Source organism: Protopterus annectens, chromosome 4.part1 (assembly GCF_019279795.1).
Source record: "Protopterus annectens isolate FY-2018-M chromosome 4.part1, PAN1.0, whole genome shotgun sequence".
Classification (NCBI taxonomy): Eukaryota; Metazoa; Chordata; order Ceratodontiformes; family Protopteridae; genus Protopterus; species Protopterus annectens.
The window spans coordinates 513,868,155-513,894,929 of record NC_056734.1 but is presented as its reverse complement, the minus strand read 5'-3'; the positions used below and the strand labels follow the sequence as shown (position 1 = coordinate 513,894,929).

The 26,775-nt window shown below is 42.9% G+C and overlaps 1 protein-coding gene across 1 annotated transcript in view; it reads right to left on the bottom strand.

The window, feature by feature from the left end:
* Positions 1-26,775, bottom strand: part of LOC122801243 (high density lipoprotein binding protein) — a 1,918,659-nt gene that overhangs the window by 1,292,423 nt on the left and 599,461 nt on the right. Inside the window, exon 10 of the mRNA XM_044070795.1 lies at positions 7,364-7,468. Coding sequence (XP_043926730.1) covers positions 7,364-7,468 — 105 coding nt within the window. The remainder of the gene's footprint in view (positions 1-7,363; positions 7,469-26,775) is intronic.

Genomic DNA, 26,775 nt, shown 5'->3' with positions numbered 1-26,775 from the left:
CCTGTTAGGGAAAGCACTTTGTCCTGAGGAAGGAATGCCTTCCTCAGGTCTACTTGGATCCTGCGGCTCAGAAAGATTTTTTTCCTGCTGTGGTGTTAGGGATGACTTGGGGAGACTGAGATTTAACCTCAAGCAGACATTGCAAACTGCAGATTTTTTGGGGGAAGATTACTTTTTCTGCAAGAATGAGGATACCGCCTACGTAGGGATAGATTTGAATGCCCTTGGTTCTGCAATAGGCTATGGCTGCAGCAAGGCATTTGGTGAAGACCCTGGGTGCAGTGGATAAATGAAGGGGCAAGGCAGTAAATTGAAAGTGAACAGGGCCCAGTGAAACAAGTACTTTCTGTCAGAGGGTTTTATAGGTCGGCCTCCCTCCGGTCTGGAGTGGCCATGAATGCTTGTGCTGGCCATAGTGGAAGGAGGATTTGGAGGGATAGCATTCTGAAGGATGGGACTTTAAGGACATATCCAGGATTGGTTTCCATGACCAGTCTTTTTTGGTACTAGAAATAGCCTCAAGTAAAAGCCTTTTCCTTCTTGTCCTGGAGGGACAGGTTCTATGGTACCATGGCTCAGTACATCTTTACTAATGTCTGAAATAAGGTTTAGTTTTTTTGGTGGGGGGTGGGATCCCCCGAGAGGGGGTCCTTTCTTTCCAAAAAAAGGAAGTATCCCTCTTCTACTATTGCCAGGATCCAGTGATCTGAAGTAATTTTACCTCCAGAGGGGCAGGCAGTCGCACATTGTTGTTGCCATTTCTGTCCTGAAAGGGTCATCTGGGGGTAGGTAGAGAAGAGGCTGGTCTGGAAGGAGTCTGCCTCCTGGTTCCTCTCCTATACCTGGAAGAGGAAACCGTGGAGAAGGTTCTTTCAACATAGGTGGTCTTAGCTGGAAAGTTTCTGTAGTATTTTGGTACAGGGGATACCCAGAAGATGCTTAATGTCTTGAAGCTCACTGCTTTTCTACTGAAGATTTACAGTTCAGAAGACAGCTTCCCAAACAGGAGGCTGTGGTCTAGTGCAGCATCCAGAATTTTGGATTTGAAATCCTCAGGCAGTGACCGACACAGAAGCCATGAATATCTACGGAGCAGCAAGGCAGATACAGCAGATCTAGCAGAAGCCTCTGCTGTATCAGAATTGCATGTAATGGAGTGCCTGGCCACCTGGGATGCCAGGGATAGTTTTGAAGCTACCGCAGTCTTGTTAGAGTTAGGCAGAGAGGATAGGAGTGCAGATACTTGGGATACCAAACCCAAGGCATACTTAATCATATGGGTTTGGTAATTAACAGCTATGAATGCTTAAGGTGGAACAAGTGTAAACATTCTTCCCTAGCCTGTCCACGTTTTTGTTGTCTTTGTCAGTAGGCAGAAGGGACAAGGATGGGATCAGTCTTGAATGGGGCTACACCAATCAGTACAGGGTCTGACAAGGAAAGCTTCACAAGAAATTTATCAGGCACCTTGTATAAACAAATCAGGTCTCTCAGAAGCTGGTGGCTGAGAAACAGGATTTTTAGATGCTGATGTAAATGCATCCAATATGCAGGTATAACTGGGGAATGGCAGATGGTGAAAGTTATTCAATTTGCAATAGCTCAAAATAGCTTTTTTTTTTAGTTTATCATTTGGGAAGTATCCCATTTGAAATATTTTCACTTCAGTTATGGTCTCCCCAAAAGTGATGTCCTCAGGTGGAAAGTCCCCTTCTATGGCGTCCTCATCTGGGGAATAGTATTCTAGAGGAGAGGGTGTGCTGAGTAGCTAAGACTCAGATGGAGAGAATTTCTTCATGGGAAGTGAGAGGGAGTATAGAAGTAGCTGAGACAGGCCTTGTGCTTAGCACTGGGATAGTTGAGGGAGAGGAGGCAAAGGGCTTAAGAGCCATGAAGGTCTGCATCAAGGACAGAGTAAAAGATTGAGCAGAGGGAGATAAAGGTTTACTTTTTTCTTTTTAGAGGAATTTTGGGAAAGGAAGACCACCTAATTTTATGGGCCTGAGCTAAAGCAGAGACTTCTGATAGAGACTGGAGTCCAGTGGATCCTGGTTCCCCCTCAACTTCAGTGGAAACAGACGTCCAAGTCACCTCCATGAATGTGTCAGCCAGCACTTCAGAAACTGCTTTCGAGAGGAGCAGATGAAGTAGATTGCTCTAACGAACGTCCCTCAACCCCTATATCAGCAGCTGGCAGGGCATCAGATGACAGAGGCAGAGGAAGCAGGCTGTGAAATCTTGGCCTTTTCAGAGGTGGTTACACCTGGGCTGCCCACTCCAGATCCACCTACAGTGCTAATTTTTATTTAGTCTCTGATTTTCAGAGTCAAGATTAAGGGCAGCCAGATGGCTTCTAACCATTTAGGGAGGAAGAATTGGCAAATGGTGCAGGTGGTATGGTAGTGTTCCCACACTACACAAAAAACTCAGTCATGAGCATCTATGTGGAATTTTGACATCTGCACTGGCATTTACCCTTCTTAATGGGCATAGGTTGGAAGAGAACAAGCAAACAAAGCTCAAGCAAGAGTAATTGAAAAAATTCCCCAACGGGTACTTGGCTTTACAAGTCTTGATAAGTAAAGGAGCGATGAGATCAATTGACAGAAGAAAAATTCTGAGGTCTGTGCATGCAGACGTCACATTTAAGGCTCCAGGTTTACGGCCCTGCATGTGACACCCCTCGCACCAACAGCAATCAGGCTTAAGCTTTTGTATAGGAGCGGAAGTTTGGGTCACCTGAGGTGGAGAATCCCACACTAAGAATACTGCAACATGGGAACAGAAGGGCATCATACCACTGACACAAGGCTACAGCAAGAGACATGACTACTGTTATGCCTGCAATGGTTAAGAGGAATACTTGCCTTGGCAGACCCACTAAGAGGCCATGAGAAGGGACATTTTCAAGTTCCACTGGAGAGTTTACTGGGATTGGGAAGAACAAGGAAACAAGTGGCAGTATCAGACAACATTCCAGTGGACATTTCCAGAGAACATGGATTTGATAATGCAGTACTTTATGTACAAGTGGTTACAGTGAGCAGGCATGGAAGCATATAGGAAATGCAGTTAGAAGACTGCTTAGAGCTCACACTAACAAATGCTGCTGGGGTAGCATTATCAAGGAGGGATGCTACTTTTTAACAGCCAGCCTGAAATCTTAGGCATAGCTATTAAAAATTAATGGGCTTCACTTAGACGCCACTTCAATAAGCATTAGATAGTAGCAGCAAACCTCTGGTATCTTGACAGAACTGCGAGTCAGACTTCCTTTGCAGGGCGTACTGGACACAAAGTTAAGATTGGTACAGCTTTCAGACCCCACTTTAAACTAATGAAGTCTACCCACATGGTTCCTGAACCTCAAGGGAAGAAGGGTCCATGCACTCTGACAAAGGAGTACTTTAGAAAGATGGAGATGTGATAAAGCAAGTGGTAGTACCCAAGGGTCTACCAATGGGTGAATCTATCCCTATTCCATGGTTTTCCGTTTTCAGGCCATATGGGCCTACATATACAAATACGACTTGCGCAGAATTTCTACTGGCCAGGTACTGTAAGACACATGAACAACTACTGCAAACAGAAACAGTGCTGGAGAGCTGGAAAGGCAGGAGAAAGTTAAAGCAGTTTTGATGCCTTTGCCTATTTTGGAAAAACCATATCAAAGAATATATGCAAACATTGGAGAACTTAACACCCCAAGCTACAAAAATTAAGAGGCATAATCTGATAGTGGTAACTATACTGCTACATATGCTAAACAATCATTCTGCCCTCTATTGAGATGTATCAGATTCTGTTAAAAAAAATCAGTAATATCAATCTCCCAAATTAACTTAAAAAAACTGATACTACGTGCACACATTCATATCTGTATGTAGCCAAATAAATTTTTTGTTATTTGTCCAAGTTTGCTTTGATGCTTTTCTAAGAAATACCTGCCCTGGTGCTTAAATATATGATGCAAATGTATCACTATTTTGTAACTTTGTAACTGCAAGCCACAGACGAGGAATGCAAAATAAGAAAATTTGTCAAATTCACAGTGGAGACGTCTGCATGCTCATTACACAGCAAAATAGTATGCACTCTACTACAGAGTCAAGCCCTGCTCTCACCCACAGGTAATCATGTAAATCTTCAGAATGACAACTATCCAAACTTTTTTTTTTCTCAAAAGCAGACCCTACAATCAGATATACCCATAGACATACTTTCAGTAAATGCAGCAGCAATCAGTTCACATCGAGTAGACTAGTGTGAAGATGTGAAGTTAGATTTACTGTGGCAGAAATGACTAATTTTGCAAACAGTTACTGTTACATTAACATTACAAAATCAGAAAGTTCCAAACGTGTGACCAAGACAGACAAAAGTTGTCAATTTAAGGTAGCTGTGTATGCACATGATCTTTAAGTAAACATCCAATCGGGAAAAGTAAACAGACTCATTAATATGGAATTATTTTCTTCAGACTTCTCTGCTTGAAAAAATTTTTTTTAAGACTGGTTTGATATCCGTAACAGAAAGGAAGGCTAGTTTTTATAGTTAAAGGTTTCTTTGTTCATAAAGATTTCAAATTTCCCTGCATACTTTTGCCTATATTTAACTGTTACTTGCTTTGCTTAATTCATTCTTACATTTGTCTTTTAAAGCGACTGTAGCTGGTCATCAATTTATATATTTAACTGGACAAGAAGGTATTTACTGTCAACTGGCTGACAAGTTGCTGGCAACTACCTTCATTGGCCAAGCCATTCTGCCAAGTACCCTGCAAGTTTATAAATTTGCTTTACTAATAAGTGAAAATAACTCGACTGTCCTAGCCTAGTAAAATAGGGTGACAGCAGTTTATTACGAGAGAGGGCAAAAGACTAGTGCTGGACAATATAACCAGCCTTCTCTGGAATTAAGTGCAAGAGACTGAATGAAAACTTACACAGTAATGTAGGCAAGGGAGCACCGTAAGAGAGTGACGAGTAAAGGGTCTGGGGAGCAAAGCCAAAGATTACTGGTAGATAGGTTCAGCGTGAATCTTGCTCATAGGTGCTGATGGGACAAAACTCTTACACAATGCAGAATTGCATAATACACTCTTCACCCCCCTTTTAAGGCTACCAACTTTTCCAAAAGGACTCAAAACATTTCTTTCCTCAAGACAGTGAATGTTTCCTGCATGCTGCTGTGGCCAAGCTACGCTCATTTAGTGACATACTGGTGTGCTTTTGTGTATACTTTAATCTGTTTGGTGCCAGTGAGTGGCTTGAAAAACAATACTCCCAGTGACCATCAGATTAGATTTTTTTAAGTTTAAAAAATTTGTATTTAGTGGAATGGCATCCAAGCACTGCTGCACCCTGTCCATAGTCCAAATTTTAAGCCAATCAAGTCCTCCTGTAACAGACCTGAGCAGATTTGTTCCACACAGGTGGGGGTTCCATAGATTTGACAGGGGAGAGCCATGGAGTGGTCCTTTAAGCAGACACTGGAGTGTTTGTACTCTGGCATTTCTGTGTTGGAAGTCCTAACTTCAGCCCATGGGGAGAGGTGGGGCTATCAGCATTATTGTGGGAACTCTCAATACTATGCCTTGCAAGTATATGTTCTAAGCACTTTCTAATGGGGTCCAGTGCTAGGAAGTAGCCTAAAGAATCCTACTACACAACTGCCCCTCCTCGCAAGGAATGCGGCTTCACACCTACTGAGCACGAACACCATTACAAGCCTCTAATCACTCATGGGTCACTTGGCCATAACTGAGGCTTTAGTAGAAGTTGGCTGCAGAAGCATAAACACCTTTAAAAAAATTAAAATCAGCCAACAAGTTACATGGGAATAAGTAAACCAGCTTCCAATGATCTATATACAGTTGCGTGCAGAGGAGGGTCATGCTTATTCAACTTAACTAGCCAAGTGCGCTATCCAAACTCCTCAGTAAAATAAAAAACTGTACATAACCAAAGTAAATTCATAAAATCCAGCAATACAGTTACTAAAAATGCTGGACAGCTAGAAACATGGCGGTTTTAACACTGGATCTGTACTCTGATCGTATGGGTGGGCAAAGTTACAGTAGGATCTGAAGTGAAAATTTAACTTGTGGAAAAATTTAACAGTCAAGTTGTGTTAAGGAACTTTTACCTGTCCACCCCAAAGAACTAGAGGAAACTATTATGCACCATCCCAATGAACTACAGGCAACTATAAAGCAATCTATATACATAGGTGGAAGCAACTTTATAAGTGAAGAGTTGTATAGTATAGTTAAAATCTAGTTAAGACCAAACCCACATTGGTACCTCATACATTTTTTCCACAGCATTCAAAACAATGTAAAGAAATTGAAGATGTGGCAATTTACCGACGAAAATATTTCAACTTTAACATACATTTTAAAAATAATGATCAGTGGAAAGGGATAAGACAGATGGGAGTATAGAAGTTAGAAAGTGGAGAAGGCAAAAGCTTCAGGCGTCTGTTAAGGATTACTTATTTGACAAAAAATGGCAAGTTAACCTGAAAAAGGTCAATTTGTCTACTTCAACATTGCACTTCCAATCATTTTAGTGTTCCTGTCTAGTCAGAGAAACTAGTTCTGCTTTTTCAAGTTTTCATAACACAACCCTCTACTTCCAAAGTCAAAAAGATCTGCTAGCTAAACTATTAGAGAATTCCTTCCAGAAGGTACAGGACAATAGTGCTCAAAGACAGACTATTGCGCAAGCCAGGTGTTTAAAGTGGAAGTATAAAAACAAGTGCAAATATGCAGCTAAAAAAAAAAGTAAATTAAACACTGGCTTTTCTGTTACCTCTGAAATACACACCACAAGGCAGCAATCACTGAAGAAAAACAAATTTGTAGAGGTGAGATGCTATTTAGTTGGGTGAACATGCAGTCCAGCTCTAGTAAGGCATACACCACTGCCAGATCCTGGGCTGGGTTTAGTTCCCTTAATCAGATGGGCAACAGGAGGGCAGGAAGAAAAGGTATTCACTTACAAAGAAGCAGTCTCATTCTTAACAGTAACAGCTCACTGACAAAAGGTCATGTAACAAACAGCAAAAATAAAATACTCCAAGTAATAAAAACAATCTAGGTGAAGCAGACCTCATCCCTCAACACTGTACTTTTCTAAATGAAATATGGAATCAGAGACTGATTATGTATTCCAAATTAAAATTTTAAACATTACACATACTGTGTAAAACAATTTTGTCAATGTCACGGTCTGGTAGCTGCAGACATACTGACCAGCTGAAGTCAGTTATGAAAAACCGGAGACACAAAACATGAAGATTCAAGTCTCTATTACAAGTACAAATTGCAAAGTACTAACCACAGCTTGTTTTTACTTACCAAGTCATTCACCATTGACTCCATCTGAGCTTGTGCTTCCTCTACTTCACCCGTTGGACCTTCCAAAGTGATGCAGTCTTCTCCCTCAGTGAACTCAATGTGAACCTACAACAGGAAAAAAAAAGTCAAAATACACATTGTACAAATGAAAAAAAAAATGTTAATTTCCATCTTCCAGTAAATGCAAGGGCACTACCTACGACAGATGCAGCACCATGGAGGAAGTACAGTTATGTAACTCAACATAAATAAAACTGTACTCTGATTTTAGCATTCAGCAGGGATAGTCCAACTATGACAGAGTCTACTTTCAGCTGAGGCCCAGGGAGAAATGCTCTACACCCGTCCTTGGAAAGTGGAAGGAAACAGAACCTAGAGGAAACCCATGCAAACACAGGGAAGACATGCAGACTCAACAAGGACGACACCCCAACAGATTATCTAACTAGAGAACCGGTTACTGTTTGGTGACAATGTTAACCTCTGCACCACTGTGCCACCCAATGTTGTAGCAATGAGTCTTTTGGTATTCAGGCTGGCTGCAGGCTTTTGCATGGCAGGAAGACCAGAGTCTTTGACCATCTTCCATCCAGTGGATGTCTTTTGTCATTCAACTTCAGTGCTATACAGGTACACTGCCCAGCAGCATCTTCAGGTCTTTCTTGGAGATACTGGAGTCCTACATTCCTCAGGTGAAACATAAGCTGCCCCACTAACCACACAAACAGCCCTCACCTTCAGGGGAACTGACGAGGGGGAGAAAAGGTATTGCAACAGTGACCTACTTTAACACCTGCAAGTAAGTTACCCACACACTTGTACTACGTTTACCATAGTCAATGTCACATTTGAGTCTTGGTCAGATTCCAAAAGCTTTTTTTTTTTTTTTTTTTTTTTTAATACTCAAGTACGTGTGTACATGCACAAATTAGAGGTTGGGCACAGTTGTCCTGGGACAGCAAGCTTTGCAGAATTGGAGAGAAATTTATCTCTAGTATTGATATGGCAGTAAGATAAGTGTTTGATGTGTAGAGGACCAAGATGATGCTTCTAGGATGACCCAAGTAGTATTCAAAAATGCTCCTGGTGTTTTTTGCTTTTGACTGGGCCCTGACTTGACATGGATCCGCTTGCAATGTTTAAAAGGAAATGCATATAGTAATGCATTTTGAAATTGACCGTTTCTACACTTGTCTTCCCTTTTTACCTTCCCACAAAAGGTCACCAACAGCTGAAATCCTTTGGGATATGTTGTCCTGTGCAAGTAGAATCAGTTGCCTGTGCACATAGAGAGAATGAAGAATTCTCGCCCTTTTTCTGTGAATTACAGATAGCCTGTTTTAAAGAAATGTCACCACCTTGGGTAAGGCGTTAGCTGTTAATCTAACCCCATGGAAAATAAGGAAGTGCTCTTTGCATATCAGGATTTATAGCTCAAAGATGCACCTGGCATACAGCCAGCAAGACAACTTTTTTTTTTTTTTTTTAATTTCTTCATATCTTTTGGGTTTCTAGTACCATGACAGGAAAGGACCCCATTCAAGTCAAAGTACAACTCAAGTTCTGAAATTAGTACAGTTTCAATCTTTGAAGCCAGAAATGCTCTTCTCAGCACCCGCAATGTGCCCAGTAATGACTCCTACAATGCATATGGAGTTGCACATATTAGTAACACATCTAAATACGAATGTAGATTCTTTCAAGACCTGTTGCTCCTACTACTACTGAACTGCCTGGGTATCTTTCTTCCACAATGCTCTCGTTTCTGCCTGCAGATCCTGATATTTTATGACTCTATGCAAAACACTGTAGTCTCAGTGTAGCAATTTCAATCAATGCTACTTTTGTCTTTTCATGGACCACTATACATCTGGTTTTCTAGTATCGATCTTTCGCATTGCTGGTAATGGATGACACCATGTGATGTAAACTTCATTTTCTATGATGATTTGCGGCTCACGTTTCCAGTGTTTTTCATCCACTTCAGTACCATAATGTTTGCACAATCCCCAGTGCAACAGTCTTGTCACATTATGCCTTTCAATGTATAGTCCTTCTGCCATTTAGTATGTCACAACCAGCAACGAGGTATGCAACAAGTTTCCAATTCTGTTTTACAAAACGTACATTTGTCAGTTTCTCCCACATGTTCAATGGACAGTAAACCAATGTGGATGTAACACCATCTTGGGCCGACAATATTAACCCTTCATCGCTTGGTTTGAATTTGCCTCTCCTCCACCATTCCTGCGTTAGTCCCTGATCAATGTGAGATTCTTCCAGTTTTCTACACTTGCAACTACATTTATGCATTTTCCACATTTCTTGGCTTCTCAACTGCAGCCTCACCTTACATTGCCTTTTGGGGTTTTTTGGGGACATTCAATTGCTGCCTGTTTTTTATCTACTTGTGGTTAAAAGTCCATTCTTGCTTGCCGCCGATGTGCTTCTGCTAGACTAAGCAGAGAAGTCATCTTAGATTTATTCTCCTTGTGTTTCAAAACTTTCACTACATTGGGTCTTGTGTGGTCAGCAGATATGTACAGAGTCCCACGATTACAGATCTATACACTTAATTTCAAGGAGGCCCATCTCTCCTTTGGAATGGAGGATATAAAATTTTGGTATGTACAGATTTTAATAAAATTTGGCAAGCATGAAGCATCCTTGTTTTCCTGTAATCCATCAAACACGTTTTGGGGCCAATCACTCAAAACTAAGTTAGGACAGGAAGGACACACTGGTTTATAACATGGATTTTGTTCCTAGATGTCACTGTTTCCAGGATTAAAGTCTTCTAAAATACTCCTTACCAAGTTTTATTTCCCTTTGTTCAGATTTTAATTGTTGATCCCTCAATTCTCAAATACTTAAACATTCCCTCTTGCTCAAGTTCTTTTATTATCCCAAACTGTTTTCTTAGTGCTGCAGTTTTCCTGCTTTAAAGGTTGCTTTTGCACATTTATCAAGACCAAAAATGAGATTCTTGCATCTGAAAAAGTTGACAACTTGCAGTTATGCTTTCAGTTCTTCACATGGTGAGCTATACAGTTTAAAATCGCCAAAGAAGATGAGTAGTCTACACTGTTTTCTAGTAGCCAAATTATAGCCATGGCCCAAGCCGTTAAGTAGACAGCTTAAGTTCAAAGTCATCCTGGAATATCACACTGAATTTTTATCCTTGGAATAATTTCTCCTTTATTTTCTGTGTAAGCAATTTGATGGCTGCTGAGGATCTGGTTTCAAAATGGTGTTTGTTTTAGAGGTTTCTTTCACAATTCAGACACCAGGAAGCAGACTCAAACCTTGGGTGGTCTGAGATGAAAAGCCTCTTAAGAACTGCTTCATATGGGAGGTGAGCAGATCTTGGAGAATACATATAAGGCAGACTGACACTGCTGAAGACTTTGTAATTTTAGGCTGTAAAACTGTTCTTTTTTTGTATAGGAGAGATATTATAGTACCTGTTTCAACATAGTGTGCAGGTAGAATACCAATAACCTTACAGAGGCCCTTTTACATTTAGCTACATATGATTTCCCAACACTTGGTTTTCTAGTTTCTCGGGGGGGGGGGGGGGGACAATTGTTTGGAAAGTATCTCTAGCCAATCATCCATGCTGTCAGTTTGAGTTTTCATTTTGGGAAAGATGAAAGTACCGTTGCTATGGTTCACTAGGTTCGTGCTCTCCCTTTGCAGTGTGTTGGCACAAGGGAGAACTAGGTTCCTTATTGGCCCAAGCAGCACATTATTACTTATCAGAAGGTGAGGACAGATGGACCAGAGATACTAAAGAGAAAGGTAAAAAAGTTCTGACCAGTTTAAGGCATCTCTTCACTCCCCTCTTGGAAGTCTATGAATACTTTATTTGCCCATTTTCAGGAGAAGCACAGGTCCATTTTTTGGCACACCTGACTTTTAAGGTCTAGGAAAATATTGTTTCAACATCCACTCACTAGGGGTCCAAGAGAGATACCCATTAGACCACCTGCAAACAGGTTTGCCTGACTGGAATGTAGCAGGCTATGGGATGTGGTAGGAATTGAATTAGTTTATGTACCGCATCACCAGTTCTTTTAAACATGTTTACTGGTCAAGGATCCTATATTTCTTGGAAGAGTCAAAGTCAAAATGACTGCAAACAACCCTTATGTTGAAATATTAAATGCCTGTCCAAAATACACTGGACCCTAAAAGGCCCAGCTGTGCTTCCCAAGCAAGGTCCAAGTTGTCCATGGTTAAAGTTTTGAGAAGTGTCAGAGTTGGGAAGGGGATCCTGGGTTAGTTTGGACTCTCCTCTCACCACAGAATGCTTTTCAGGCAAGGAAGGAAAGGGATAGCTTTCTTTAGGAAGAGCTGGAGGTGTGACCAGGATCTCTTTTTTTAAGGAGCCAACAGTTTCATTGTATGCAGTTTTGGCAGTGGCACCATCAGGATGCAAGAAGCCATGTATCCAAAGGCCTTTAAGAAATTGTTCAGTGAAGTTCTGTTTGTTATGAAGGTTCATGAAGTACTGTGGAAAAAAAAAAAAAAAAAAAGTGTCCTACAGTAAAGGCAGCTTTGGTTAACGCAATCCAGGCCTGTACCTAGAAAGGATGTTCTTCTGTTAGGTGTAAGTTGGCTTTTGATAACCAGAAATCAAAAGTACTACCTTCTGAAGGCAATATACTATGATCTGCATGACTGTCAGGTAATATTGATGGCAATACTGCATGGATTAGGCAAGTGTCCATGTATGGACAAACATGGACCCCTCTTGTTCTACTAAAGGAAGTGGCCGGTGCTAGATATTCAGTAAATACTTGGGGTGCAGTAGACAAGCCAAACTAATGCACAAAATTGTTAGTGCAATCCCACTGTCTGGAAATGTAGGAAATATCCAGTGTTCCTACAAAACAGTAACACGAAGACAGACTTCCTTTAAATCCAGAGTCTCCATCCAGGTCCTAGTGAAATGAGCAAGAGTTTTTAAAGGATCAGCATTCTAAATTTTGGTACTCCCAGGAAATTGTGGAGTAGAGTCTTGAAAGATCTGGTATAGGTCTCCAGGTTCCCTCTTTCCTGGGGACCAGGAATAGGTGCAAGTAGAACCTTGCACCCATTTTCTCCTGGGAGACCGGTTAGACAGACTTGATTTAACAGGTCCTGCAAGAGAGGAAGGATCATTTACTTTTGTTACTCTGGGGAAGGGGATTTACCAAAACTGAAAGGACCATATTACACATTTGTCTTATTTGACTTGTTTCCAATGACTGGAGACAAAGGTTTGGGGATGGGAGTTGCTGCACAGTCGCAGCTGTTCTCTTCGGGGGGAGGGGGTGTAAGAACCCACCCCTCGAAGTCTGGTAAGCAGCTCAGGTCTGCCACTTTCCATGAACGTGTTGCATGCAAAAGCCTAGCCCTACTCTACTACATGCTGATGGCAAGATTCAGCACTACTCTTAATGGTCTTACTGTTGAACCTTGCTTAAAAAGGGCAGTTAAGCAGGTCAGGCAGAGGCACTAGATAGAACAGTAGAAATGAAGTCTTTGTATGAGATCTGGTTCCACATGAAAAGCAGTTTACATTCTTAAACATGCAGAAAGACAAAAATTCTAATAGAAGGAAGGTCCCCAAATGGAATACCTAGACACTAGGATAATTCAATCTGACAGGACTGATTATGCTTACTAATTTTGTCGTGCATCAAACTAAGTGGCAAGAAAGAAAGAATAGTTGTGTAAAATCTTACCATAACCACAGATGTCCTTTCATGTTACAGTATTCTTGTTGTAGGATTTCCCACTTCAGGCGACGCATGTGTCTGCTCCTATACAAAAAGCTTTAGCTTCACATGTAGGACCATAAACCAGGGACGTTCTGCATGCACAGACCTCCGAAAGTACAGTTGTGTATATTTACCATAAATGTAGATGTTGGGTTATCTCTGCCAGGGTAGCCCTCGGCCAGCCCAAATACAATAGGCTTAGTATTTTTGAATTGGTTGCTGTTGCTTCAGGACTGATGTCAGCTCATCAGTAGTATAAAGTAAGGCAGCCAATGCCATTACATCAGTTTGTCTTGCCCTGTCAGGAGACAGATTGGGAGCCAGGTTCTGGTGGAAGAACCCCACCAGTGGAAAGTAAATGTCCCTTGTAAGGAGAGAGAGAAGAAAGAAGAGGGGGGTGGAGTGAGGGAAACCAGGACTGCAACAGTGAATACACTCCAACATCTACATTTACATTAAGTGTACATAAGGTACAGTGGTGTACACTTACCATAAATGCAGATGTTAGAGTGTATTCACTGTTGCAGTCATTACATTTGGGTAATCTGCTGGCAGGTTGCCCTCAGTCGGCCTGATTAACCAAATCTTGGGTCCTGCGTCAGTTGCTGTCCCTTCTTCCATGATGCGAGGTCGTCGGGGGTATAAAACATGCAGCCGTCGCCATACATCAGTTTTTCTTGCCCCAGATGTCAGGTGCCCCCCAAATGGGGAGCAAAATATATATATATTTTATTAAAAACAAAAAATATACCTCCAAACAAAAGCAAATACACCAAAAAGGCTTTTAAGCATAGTAAAAGTAGAGGTATAGTAAGAGAAAAACAGAGGGCTGGAGGGAGGGTAATCAGGAATGCAACAGTGAATACACTCAAACATCTACATTTAAGTTAAGTGTACACAACTGTACTATGTTCTTCGTGTTTCATTGTTGGTCATTACATTTGGGTAGATTCCCAAAGCTATGGTTGGGAGAATGGATTTCTACAGCATTAGGACCAGCTATAAGGCCCTGGACAGCAGTGGAAATTCCAGCTTTGGATTTAGAAAAGAAAGATGAATGGTAATGTTTGGTGAATGTATGAACTGAGCTCCAGGTAGCAGCTTCTAGAATGTCTCTGGTAGGAACACCTCTGAGAAAGGCTGTAGAAGTAGATGCAGCACTGGTGGAATGAGATCTGATTCCCTGGGGGATAGTTTTACCATGGTGCATATAGCAGAAACTAATACAATGGCTTATCCATTTGGAAATAGTCTGCTTTGAAACAGCCTTTCCCTCTGCCCCTGCAGCAAATGCCACCAGTAGTTCAGATTTTGAGATTTTGTCCTGTTTAAGTAAAATCTAAGTTGCCTGTATACATCCAATGAATGCAGAATCCACTCCCCCTTGTGTGGATTGGGAAAGAAAGTCGGCAAATGAATGGTCTGATTAAGAGCCACAATGGATACCACCTTAGGCATGAAGGATGGATTGGTCCTGAGAGACACCCTGTGCGCATGAAAAATAATGAAAGGCTCCACTGCCAAAAGAGCCTTAATTCAGAAATCCTAGCTGAAGTGACTGCTAAAAGGAAAGCAGTTTTCCAGGAGAGAAATTAAGTCTACAGTAGCAGCTGGCTTGAAAGGAGGGAGTGAGTTTTTCCAATACAAAATTGAGGTCCCAGGCAGGGGTTTGAGCTCTCTTGGGTGGTCTTCAGTTTTTGGCCCCTCAAATACTGCTTTACCAGAGGAAAGAAGAGGAGAGGTTCTGTGTTGTAATGAGCTGAAATGGCTAAGGCATGGATTTTTATGGAAGAAAAGGACAGGCCCTTGTGAAGCATCTCAGCTAAGTATTGTAAAATCTGAAGAATATTGGGCACTGCTGTGCTTATTCCTAGTGACAGATTCCAGGCACAGAATCTTTTCCATTTTCAGCATAAGATTTTCTAGTACTAGGCCTTCTCACCTCCAAAATGACATCCATCACAGGTTTGCTGAGGGATGTTGAGGGTGAATTTAGGCGATAAGCCGTGCTGCAAGATTCAAACTCTGGAGCTGAGTGAGCAGAATTTGGTTGCTCTGCTGAGACAGTAAGGGGTCTGAGGCAGGTGCCACGGTGGAAGGTGTGACACTGCATAGGAATGGGTACCAGTGTAGGCGAGGCCAGTCTGGAGCAAGCAGACTCAGTTTGACTTAGTAGAACTTTGGAGAGCAGAGGCAGAGGGGGAAAAGCATAGACAGAGAGCATCCACTTTCCAAACTTTTTTGCGATGAATTCTTGTGCAGAATTTGCCCAATTGATAGTTTTCGGGTGAGGCATAAGATCCATGTCTGGACTCCCCCATTTGCGTGTCAACATGTTGAAAATCTGTGGTTAGTTTCCATTCGTGTGGGTCCATGAGATTTCTGCTTAGTGTCTGCCAGAGAATTCAGCTTTCCTGGCAGGAATTGAGCTTGTAGCTGTATTTGGTAGGTCAAGGCCAATGTTCCACAATGCCATGGCTAGTCTGCATACGGGGTAGGAATGTGTACCCCCCCCTGCTTGTTTATGTAACACAACTGTGGTGCTGTCTATTATTAATTGCCCTGGATGAAGGTAGTCCTTGAAGGCTGTCAGTGCATTCTGTACAGCTAGCATCTCTTTCTGATTGATATGAAGTTGCATTCAATTTGGGCTCCATTTGCCCTGAATGCACTTCCCTGCCAGATGAGCCCCACAATCATAGTCTGATGCGTCTGTAGTTAGGGTTTGGGCGGCAGGGGGTGGAGTGAATGGCAGCCCTTGTTTTTGGTGGCAGGCCTCTGCCCACCACAGGAACTCTAGTTTCACGCAAGGTGACAGGAAACTGTTTCCAGACTGACAATATTGCCTCCATAAACTTTTTAAGTATCACTGAAGTTTCCTCATATGCAGTCTTGCATATGGAATTAGAAGAATGCAGGAGGCCATGAACCCCAAGGCTTGCAAAATTTGTCTTGTAGATAGCTGGGTTTTTGTGGCCACCTGTTTGAAGTAAGTCGCCAATTGAATTTGCTTTTCTGGCGTAAGGTAAGCCATCTGGGAAGTTGTATTCAAGCTTGCACCCAGGAATATAATTTTGAGAGGATACCAGTTGTGATTTATTTTAGTTTATTGTGTACCCTAGGCAAGTTAGAACCCTTTTTACAAACACCAGATGCTTTAGAAGAATGTCCTTGTTTTCTGCCTGAATTAGACAATCTTCCAGGTATGGATATATTTTAATATTTCTTTGCCAGCAAAATGCAATTACTGTAGCCAGGCACTTTGTGAAGACCATGGGCGCAGTAGGTAAGTCAAAGGGCAGTGCAAAGAAAGTACAGTTTTGTACCTACCATAAATGTAGATGTCCGAGAGGTATGCATCTGCAGTCCTAACATATGGGTTGTCCTGCCTCAGGCAGCCCTTCAGTCAGCCGGATTCCAAAGTCTGGGTCTGGCCTCGGCTGATGTCGCACTTCACCTGACATCATAGCTGCTGTGAATTGGGTATAAAGGCATCAGCAGACGACATTTTCCTCAGTGTTTCTTGCCCCAGATGCCAGGTGCCCTCTAGGAAGGCTAAATTTGGATAAATGCAAATGATTCCAAACAGTAGAGAGCTAAGAAAAACAACATGTATATACATATATACAAACAAATACACCATAATAGATTCCCCCAGCTAGCTACAAGATGGGCAAATACCCTAGGAGTACCACAGAGGGGAAGGAGGGTGGGTAATCCTGACTGCAGAGGCATACTTCTCTGACATCTACATTTATGGTAGGTACAAAACTGTACTATGTCCTTCAAGGATGCATCTTCAGTCCTAACATATGGGTAGAATACCATAGCCAAACTGGGGGAGGAGGCACTAAAATGATTATGGTGTAGTTAAGATCCCTTGCAAAACAGCAGTTGCAAAACCTGCTCGGGATCTAGAGTATAAAGGTAGATTATAATGCTTGGCAAATGTATGCACGGAACTCCAAGTAGCAGCCTCTAGAATGTCTTTGATAGCCACTCCTCGTAAGAAAGCTGTAGTAGTGGCTGTAGCTCTTGATGTTTTTTGGAGTTGTCTTTCCATGAAAAGAGTAACAAAATCTAATGCAATTTCCTATCCATTTTGAGATTGTCTGTTTTGAAATTGCTTTTCCTTCCATTCCTGTTGCATATGCAACCAGAAGCTGGTCAGTTTTTCTATTGTTCTTGGTTCTGTCCAGATAGTAGCGCAATTGCCTGTGCACATCCAAGGTATGTAGTAGTCTTTCCCCCCTGTTCTGTGGGTTGGGGAAGAATGTTGGTAGGTGTATTGCTTGGTTCAATGATACTCTGGAGACCACCTTTGGCATAAAAGTAGGGTTGGTTCTCAAGGATACTCTATCCTGATGGAAGATAAGGAAGGGCTGCACTGCCATTAATGCCTGTAATTCAGAAACCCTTCTTGCTGAAGTGATTGCAAGCAGGAAAGCAGTTTTCCAAGATAAAAACTGTAATTCTGCTGTTACTGCTGGCTCGAAAGGGGGAAGTGTTAATTTTTCCAGCACAAAGTTGAGGTCCCATGTAGGCAAAGGTGGCTTCCTTGGAGGCTTTACATTTTTAATTCCTCTCAAACTGCCTGAGTAGAGGATGAGAGAAGACTGGAGGATCCATGTTGTATTCTGCTGAAATTGCTGATGCATGAATCTTAATGGAGGAGTAAGACAGGCCGTTGTGGAAAAGGTCTGCTAAGTATTCCAGGATGATGTTAGCTATGTTTGGTAATGATACACTTTCTCCTTTTGCTGCATTCCAAATGAGGTATCTTTTCCATTTGGCTGAGTAAGTCTTCCTTGTGGAGGGTCTGCGAGCCTCCAGTATAATGTCTTTAACCCTCTGGGATAAATCTGGGTTTATTTGGTTTTATATAATATTCCAGGCAGCCAGCTGTAGTGTTTTCAAGTTTGGATGTAGGATCTTGAAGTTGTTCTGTGTTAGCAGTAAAGGAACTAGAGGTAGAGGCCATGCGTGTGTCCGAGACATACTCCTCAGTAGCGGGTACCAATGCTGCCTCGGCCAGTCTGGAGCTATCAGGATGATCCTTGGGCGATCTTCTTTGATCTTCAGTAGCACTTTGTGCATCAAAGGAAGAGGTGGGTATGCATATGCTGTCAGGTTTTCCCAACTGAAGGAGAGGGAGTCCACCTTCCAAGCTAGTGGGTGGTATGTCCTTGTGCAGAATTTCCTCAATTGGTGGTTGTATGGGGATGCGAACAGGTCTATTTCTGGTAGTCCCCATTTCTTTGTAATGGATTTGAAGATGACTGGATGCAGCATCCATTCGTGGGCATCCGTGGTAGTTCTGCTTAAGGTGTCTGCTAGTATATTTTCTTTTCCTGGGAGAAATATAGCCTGGAGCTGAATGTTGAGGTTCAGGGCTACATTCCACAGGTCCATTGCCATCCGGCATAGAGGATATGAATGTGTGCCTCCTTGTTTGTTGATATACCACATGACTGTGGTGTTGTCCGTCCTTATCAGCAAATGACCTTGAAGAAACGGTCTGAATGTTTGGATTGCCTGTTTCACTGCCAGCATCTCTTTTTGATTTGTGTGTAGGTTCAGCTGATCTTGTCCATAGGTCTTGTATACACTTGTCCACCATGTGTGCCCCCCAGCCTAGGTCCGAGGCGTCCGTGGTGATAGTCTGGCTTGGGTGCTGTTTGTGGAAGGGCAGTCCTCTGTTCAACTGACAGGCCTGAGCCCACCACAGGAATTCTTGTTTCAGGCATGGGATTATTGGAATCTGAGCTTCTAGGCTGTGCTTGTGCTGAGACCATATATTCCTTAGGTACCATTGCAACTTTCTCATATGCAGCCAGGCATGTGGAACCAATATTATGCAGGATGCCATGTAACCCAGGGCTTGCAGGACTTTTCTTGCTGTAAGCTGGTTCTGTGTTGTCAATGCCCTGAAATAGAGTGGTAGTTGCTTTTGCTTTTCTGCTGTGAGAAATGCCATCTGATTTGAAGTGTCCAGTTCTGCACCCAAGAATGTTATCCTCTGGGATGGTACCAGCCTTGACTTTTTCATGTTGACTGTGTATCCCAGGGCTTGCAGTAGTTGTATAACCTTTTCCAAATCTTGTGTTAATTTGGTCTTGTTGTCCGCTTGTATCAGGCAGTCGTCCAGGTATGGATAAATCTGAATTCCCTGAAGCCTGCAATGAGCAATAACTGATGCCAGGCATTTCGTGAATACTCTGGGCGCAGTAGATAAGCCAAAGGGCAATGCTGAGAATTGATAATGCTCTGATCCTGCAAGAAATCTGAGGTATCTTCTGCAATCTGGTCATATAGGGACGTGCAGGTATGCCTCCTTGAGATCTAGAGTCACCAGGCAAGACTCCTTGCCCAGCATGGGAAGAAGTTGCTGTAGGGTCAGCATTTTGAATTTTGGAACAATGAGATATGTGTTCAGAGCGGACAGGTCGAGAATAGGCCTCCATTGGTTTTCTTTTCTTGGTACCAGGAAAAGTATGGAGTAAAAACCTTTTCCTTGTTCCATAGGTGGTACCTTTTCTATAGCTCTCATCCTTAGTAAGTGGTTGATTTGTCCTAGAGTGTTTGTTTTTTGGTTTGGTGGCAGGTTTGGCATTCCTCTCTTTTGGTAGAGTATGGAAGTGAAACCTGTAGCCTTTGTCTATTGTCTGTAAAATCCATTTGTCTCCTGTAATGTAATGCCAGTTTACGGAAAATGAGGCTAGCTTTCCGCCTAAGGGTGCTTCCAGTTGTTCCCTGGTAGGCGGTATCAGAGCCAAGTCATTGTGTCTGTCCTGTGGAAGTGGTAGTAGCTGGATCTGTGGCAGTACTTCTCTGGTTGTTAGGCTGCCACTGACGTCCCCTGTAGGCACCTCTGGATTGACCTCTGCCTCTTGGGCGCCTATTTCGGCCTCTCTGTGCTCTTGGTGTCTGGAAAGGACCAAGTCTTCGAAGGCCAATTTCTACTAAACCTCGGAGGTTGGACCTGTAAGAAATCCTTGACTGTTTGAACAGATTTTGCTTTTTCTTCCACCTTCTTTAGCACTTGCTGTGCAGGGGAGCCAGCCAAACTTTGTTTCTCCATGGGAGCATCTAGGAGCCTTGACTTGACATGGTCTGGTAAGGTTTGCTCTTTTAGCCATGCATGCATTCTGATCACGGTTCCAGTCATAGCTGACCTAAAGGAAGCCTCCAGTGCATCATAGCCGCATTTTAAAGAATGATTACTGACCTGCTGAGTGTTATGTACAAAATCCTGAAGGGACTTGCGGTCTATAGGTTCAGGAGAGGACAGTTTTTTATTTAGCTGGTCTAACAAAAATTCCTGATACTGGATCATGTGGAATTGGCAGTTTAAGGCCCTAGCCGAAAGAGTAGCAGAAGTGTAAACTTTTTTACCCCATCTCTCTAATGCTCTAGATTCTCTCTGAGGGGAGGGGGTTTTTGACAGAGGCAGCTGCTACAGCTTTGGGGCCCTGAGAAATGGTTTCAGGATCTGCAATAGGAGCCTTATACAAGTGAAAGTGTGTGTCCGGGACCCTGTAATATCTGTCGGGTTTAGCAGGGGCCGGGGGAAGAGAGTCAGGAGCAGTACAGGCATCATTAAATGCATCATCCACAACTGTTAGTACTGGAGGAATGGCTAAAGGCCTATGCTGTGGTAAATGTAAAAAGGTCCTTAGCCTTTTCCTTGAATCTGAGAAATCCTGGCCCTGCCATTGGAAATGCTTTCTCATAGCATGTAAGGTTTCCCCAAAAGAAAATTCCTCAGGAGGAGAGGCAGAAGGAATGGAGTCTTCTGCATCAGAATCCTCATATGGAGAATAAGGACCTTCTGGAGGATTTGAGTTTTCTGACTCATCTGAGGAGTAGTCAGTCGAAACTGGATCTGGGGGCTCTGCTCTAGGCCTTTTCTCTGGAGGGGGTTGAGAGGCCCTGTCTGGGTGAGGTTGGGATCCCCTGATCAAGGAAATGAGATCCTCAGCCAGGCTAAGCATTTGGGAACTAGAAGTAGGCCTGTGTGGGGTTTTTGCAGGCAAGGCCTTAGAAGATTTAGCTGCTTTAGCCCTAGAAAAAGCCTTGATGGACATAGATGCAGGGGGCCTAGCAGCTCCACGTGCAGGAGTAGATATGTCTAAAGGAATAGTATCTGATAAATCCTGGGTGCCTGCTACAGCAGGAGAAATTTCGGTAGCCGATTCAGCCATGCTGTGTGAGGCCTCGGCTGTCGGCGGTATGCTTTCGGCCGAAGGAATAACAGAGGACTCTGTTTCAGCCGAAACAGACACTCGCTGTAGGCTTAACCGTGGTTTCGGCCGAAACACTGGGCCGCGAGTGTTGGTCCTTTTCCTTACGCTTTTTAGCTAATTGCGAAGTCGGAGTCTCCGACGGCATTTTGTAAGCAAAAGCGGGACCAAAAAACTCCTCCCCAAACTCCGACCGACGTCTAAGTGTCAGTCGGTTGAAGGAAGCACAGGCTAGACAAGCTGATACGTCGTGGTCTGGGCCTAAGCAAGGAAGGCAGTAAGAGTGGAAATCCTTATGAGGTATTTGTTTCCCACAAGTTAAACAATTATTTACTTTTTCTGACATCGGCTGAGGCAAGAAAGAGTCCCCAATGGGGTACTTAGCTTTTTAGAAGTCTTCGGTAGTAGAAATCTCTGGATCTGACCGACCGGCACTTGCGAACAGCTTCTGCTTCGGGCACCGCGCGGCAAGAAAGACTGGGGAAAATGGCGTCGGCTGATGCCTTTATACCCAATTCACAGCAGCTATGACGTCAGGTGAAGTGCGACATCAGCAGAGGCCAGACCCAGACTTTGGAATCCGGCCGACCGAAGGGCTGCCTGAGGCAGGACAACCCATATGTTAGGACTGCAGATGCATCCTTGAAGGACATCTGGTAATGCAAATAGCCTGCTTTGAAGTGGAGGTATCTTCTGCAAGATTCCCCGATTGGGATATGCAGGTAAGCCTCTTAAGTCTAGAGTTACCAACCAGGCATCTTATTTACTTTGACATTTGTTAACCGGGTTTGTCCAACTGGGCTTGTGGCCCATTTTTAGTGGAGACCTGAGAAAAGCTCCAGTAGTACATTTTAAACAAGTACAATTTTAAACAATATTGATATAGCAGAAAGATTCACATATGTTGGGTTACATGCATAAAGTTAAAGTTGCATTAAAAAGAAGCTAAGTAACAATTTTACATTTATATAGTTCAATATGTCAACAAAAAAATTTTTTTGTATAAAATTATGCAAATTCATAGTAGACGCATTGGGGAAAGAAGTGTAATGAGGTACTAAGTATGGTCCTTTTGAGGTTACATAAAGGGAAGGAAGACTAGGTAGTGTCATGGCAAGAACAGGTTCTGGAATTGAGAAAATAAGCTTTTAGTTCATTTTTAAAGTGTGAGGTGTGGGAGACTGAACGCAAGTCAAGGGGAAGTTTGTTCCAAGCATGGGCACGGGAGTGTTTGTAGAGTAGCTCGCCTACTGACCTTTTTGGGTGGTAGATATCAAGTAACTGTTGGTTAGAGGTACGGAGGGGTCCAGGATGGGATGTAGATGGAGACCAAGGAAGATAGAGATGGACAGGAGGGTTTATAAAGAATAGAGTGTAGCATATGAAATTGATAAGATAGCAGAAATTGGGGAAGTTAAAGCCATTGAAGAGAGTTTAAAGAAATGCAGTAGTGCGAGTTGTATGGGGAGTTAGTAATGAATCTGGCTATTTTATTCAAGTCTGTTGGAGTTTGAGTGGAGGCCTGGATATTAGTAAGAACTGGGGCGGCGTATAAGAGGGAGTTAGTGGAGGAGTGCCTGGCCTAGGGTAAGTCTAGATTCAGGGGTTAGGAATTTTTTGTTCCAATATAGCAGACCTAGTTTTTGGCTTGTGTTTTTTTATATCTTTGAGTATGTGTAGGTTGAACTTTAGTTCATCGATAATGACCCCTAGGAGTTTTGTGTGGGTGTCAGGTTGGACAGTTGTATTGTTAGAAGACGTAATAAAAAAAGGAGGTTGTGATGAGAAACAGGGAAGGAAAAGTAGGAGTTTGGTCTTTTTGGGATTTAGGATCAATAGGTTGAGAGAGCCATTGTTCAGTGGCTAGTAGGACCTGTTGGGTCGGAGTGCAGTTCAGGAATGTTATTTGAGATGGACAGAAGTGGAGTCGTCGGCATACTGAATAAGGGAGGATTCTTTGCACGAGGTGTAAAGATCATTGGTGAAGATGTTAAACAAAAGGGGTCCCAAGATGGAGCCTTGGGGAACACCAGTGGAGATGGGAAGGAAAGGTGAGGAGGATGAGAGCCATTTGACAGATTGTTCCCTGCCAGATAGGCAACTATTAAACCAGGCAAGTGCGGAGTGAGATAGGTGGAGATTTGAGAGTTTGGATAGTAGTAGAGGAGGAGAGAATATCGAAGGCTTTGGAGAGATCTAGAAAGGGACAGGAAATGAGTTTATTGTTTAGGGCTTCTGCAATGATATGAGTGAAGGAGAGGAGGGCAGTTGTGGTGCTGTGGTGAGGACAAAATCCATGTTGGGTAGGGGTAAGCACGTTGTGTGTGAGGAGGGGATTGAGAAGCTGTGAGTGAATACATTTTTCTAATATCTTGGAGAAGGGGGGACAGAATGACAATGGGTCGATAGTTTGAGGGGTCAGTGGAATTTCCACCTTTATGAAGAGTGATAGTGAAGAAAGATTTCCAAAGGCTGGGGACAGTTGATTCCAGAATAGATTAATTATAGATGTAGGATAGGCAACTGAGTCAGCAGCAAGTTTGAGGAATGTAGGAGATAGTCAGTGGAAGGAGAACAAGGTTTTTAGCTTGAGTAGTAGAGATTTGATGCACGTAATGGGAACTGGCTCAAAAGAAAACAAAGTTGGGTTAGTGGGACTTGGAGGGGTGGGTGTCGAAGTAGAGTTTGGCTTAGAGGTTACCAGATTTTGGATGCAAGAGATGAGGTGTTTATTCAGGAGAGTAGCGGTTTCCTGAGAGGAAGGGCTAGGGTATGGGGAAGGATTAGAGGGCTTTCCAGGATAGAGGATGTCGAGAGTTGACCAAAATTTTTGAAGATTGGATTTAAGCCTAGCACAGAAGTAACTGTTGAAGAGTCAGCATCTTGAATTTTGGAATGTCCATAAATGTGTTTAGAGTAGATAAGTCCAGAATTGGACGCCATTATTTGTTTTTTCTGGGTACTAGGAAAAGAAGTCTTTAATAGAAACCTTGTCCCTTTTCCTCTTCTGGTACTGGCTGAATAGCCCCCCCCATGTTCATGAGGGACAGAACTTGTTTCTGGGCCTCTACCCACTGAATTGGGGGCAGGTCTGGCCATCTGTTTGGGATTGACAACGTGTGGAAATGAAATCTGTATCCCTGGCCTGGGATACTATATTTAAAACCCATTTGTCCTGGGTTGTAAGTTGCCAGTTTCTTGCATAAAGTGCCAGTTTTCCCACTAAAGGGGTGGCTAAAAGATAAGTGCTTGGTGAGTGTAGAGGGAATTCACGGAGACTGTTTACCATAGGGAGGTGCCTTGCTGGTTCCAGATTTGGAGGTGGGGGCACCCCATTGCTTTTTTCTAAATGTCCCTTGTGAGTGAAACCTGGAGCCTTTGGAATGTCTGAGTTTGATCTGACTAGGCCAGTGCCTACTAAATCTTGGAGGTTGCACTTGTAAGAAATCTTTCACAGTTTGCATAGATTTAGCTTAGTCTTCCATTTTTCTTTAAAACTTCTTCAGCCTTATTACCAAAAAAGACTGTCCTGTTGTAAAGGAGCATCCAACAATTTTGCTTTAACATGATCAGGCAGAGTTTGCTCTTTGAGCCAAGCAGGCCTTCTTAACACAGACCCAGTTACAGCAGCCCTGCAGGAGGCCTCCAAAGAATCAAAACCACATTGCAAAGTATGTTTTCCAACTTTTTCACCTGAATGCACTAAATCCTGTAAATCTATTTTTTTTTACACAATAAGAAATCATCATTTTCTGTTTGAGCAGTCCCATAATATGCTGTTGATGTTTAAGCATATGAAATTGACAGTTTAAAGCCCTGACTGCCAAGGTTGCAGAAGTGTAAACTTTCTTACCCCATCTATCCAGAGTCCTAGAATATCAGAAGGGGTAGGATTTTTAGCAGTAGAGGCCTTAATTGCCCTTGGGACCCAGAGAAATGGTTTCAGTAGCTGCAATAGGATTTTTGAAAAGGAATTTGTAGGAGTCAGGAACTCTATAGTATCTGTCGGGCTTACAAGGGCAGAGAATCAGGAGCCATACTGGATTCTGAAAAATCAATGTCAAGAACAGGAGGTATAGCCAAAAGCCTATGCTGAAGAAGAAAATCCCCAAGTCTCTTTAGATTCAGAGAAATCCTGACTTTCCCAGTGGAAATGTTCTCTTAAGGTAAAGTTTCCCCAAAAGAAAAATCCTCAGGGGGGAAGCAGAAGGAATGGAATCTTCTGCATCAGAGTCCTCGCATAAGTAGGTATAGACAATTCCTGTTCATTAGAGTCAGAAGAAATAAAATCCTGTTCAGAAGATTCATAATCAGGGTCTTGCCTAGGCCTCTTAAGAGGGGTTGGCTAGCCCTTCGAGTAATTAAATCTTCAGCCATTTTGATAATTTGTTTTTTAGGCATAGGGGCCTGCAAATGTGGCCCAGGCATCGGTTTTTTAGACAGATTTAGATTGTGGTCTTATTACAAATCTGTAGGCCTGAAAACATCCTCAGAAGCCAGTGCCTGCACAGTGGCTCCAGACCCATCTAAGGTAGAGCCATCCGCGGGTTCTGTAACTGAAGCATCTCGTGGCATACCGGACTCTGAATGGGTCTCAGTAGAGGCCTGCAAAACAGAAGTAGTGGGCATCAGGGGCTGTGAAAGCACCTCACTGAGTACCGGCAAACTGGCGACTGGCTTAGAAGTGTCGTAGTCAGTTTGGGACCTAGACGGTCTTTTTCTTTGCATTTTTTTAGGTATTCCGGTAGTCTGATTGCTAACAGACTACATTTCTGGATAATTAAATCATGAGCCAAAATATTTAGAAGCAAAAATATACAGACGTTTAATAGTGCGTTGATTAAATTTAGCACAAAACAGACAGCAAGGTACGTTGTGGTCAGGGCCTAGGCAAGGAATACAGTACAAATGAAAATCCTTATGAGGTATTTGCTTCCCTCAAGTAATGCAATTATTCACTTTGACATCGGTAAGGAGCAAGAAAGAAAGTTTCCCCAATGCGGTACTTAGCTTTTAGTTGAAGACTTTGGTTCTGAAACTCAAAAACAAATTTCAGGAGTCTGCCGACTGGCACTTGCGAACTGCTTCTGCTTCGGGCACTGCGTGGCAAGAAAGACTGATGTAATGGCGTCGGCTGCATGTTTTATACCCCTGACAACCTGATGTCATGGAAGGGACAGCAACAGACGCAGGACCCAAGACCCTTAATCAGGCCGACTGAGGGAACCTGCCAGCAGACTAACCGAATGTCATGACTGCAACAGTGAAACACGAAGAACATCTGTTCATGTTTCACTGTTGCAGTCATCACATTTGGGCTGATTCCCAAAGCTGAGGAAAAGGGTGGAGGCAGTCAAGGAGACTAGGGGCTGGTAGGATGCCCTGCAAGACTGCAGTGGCA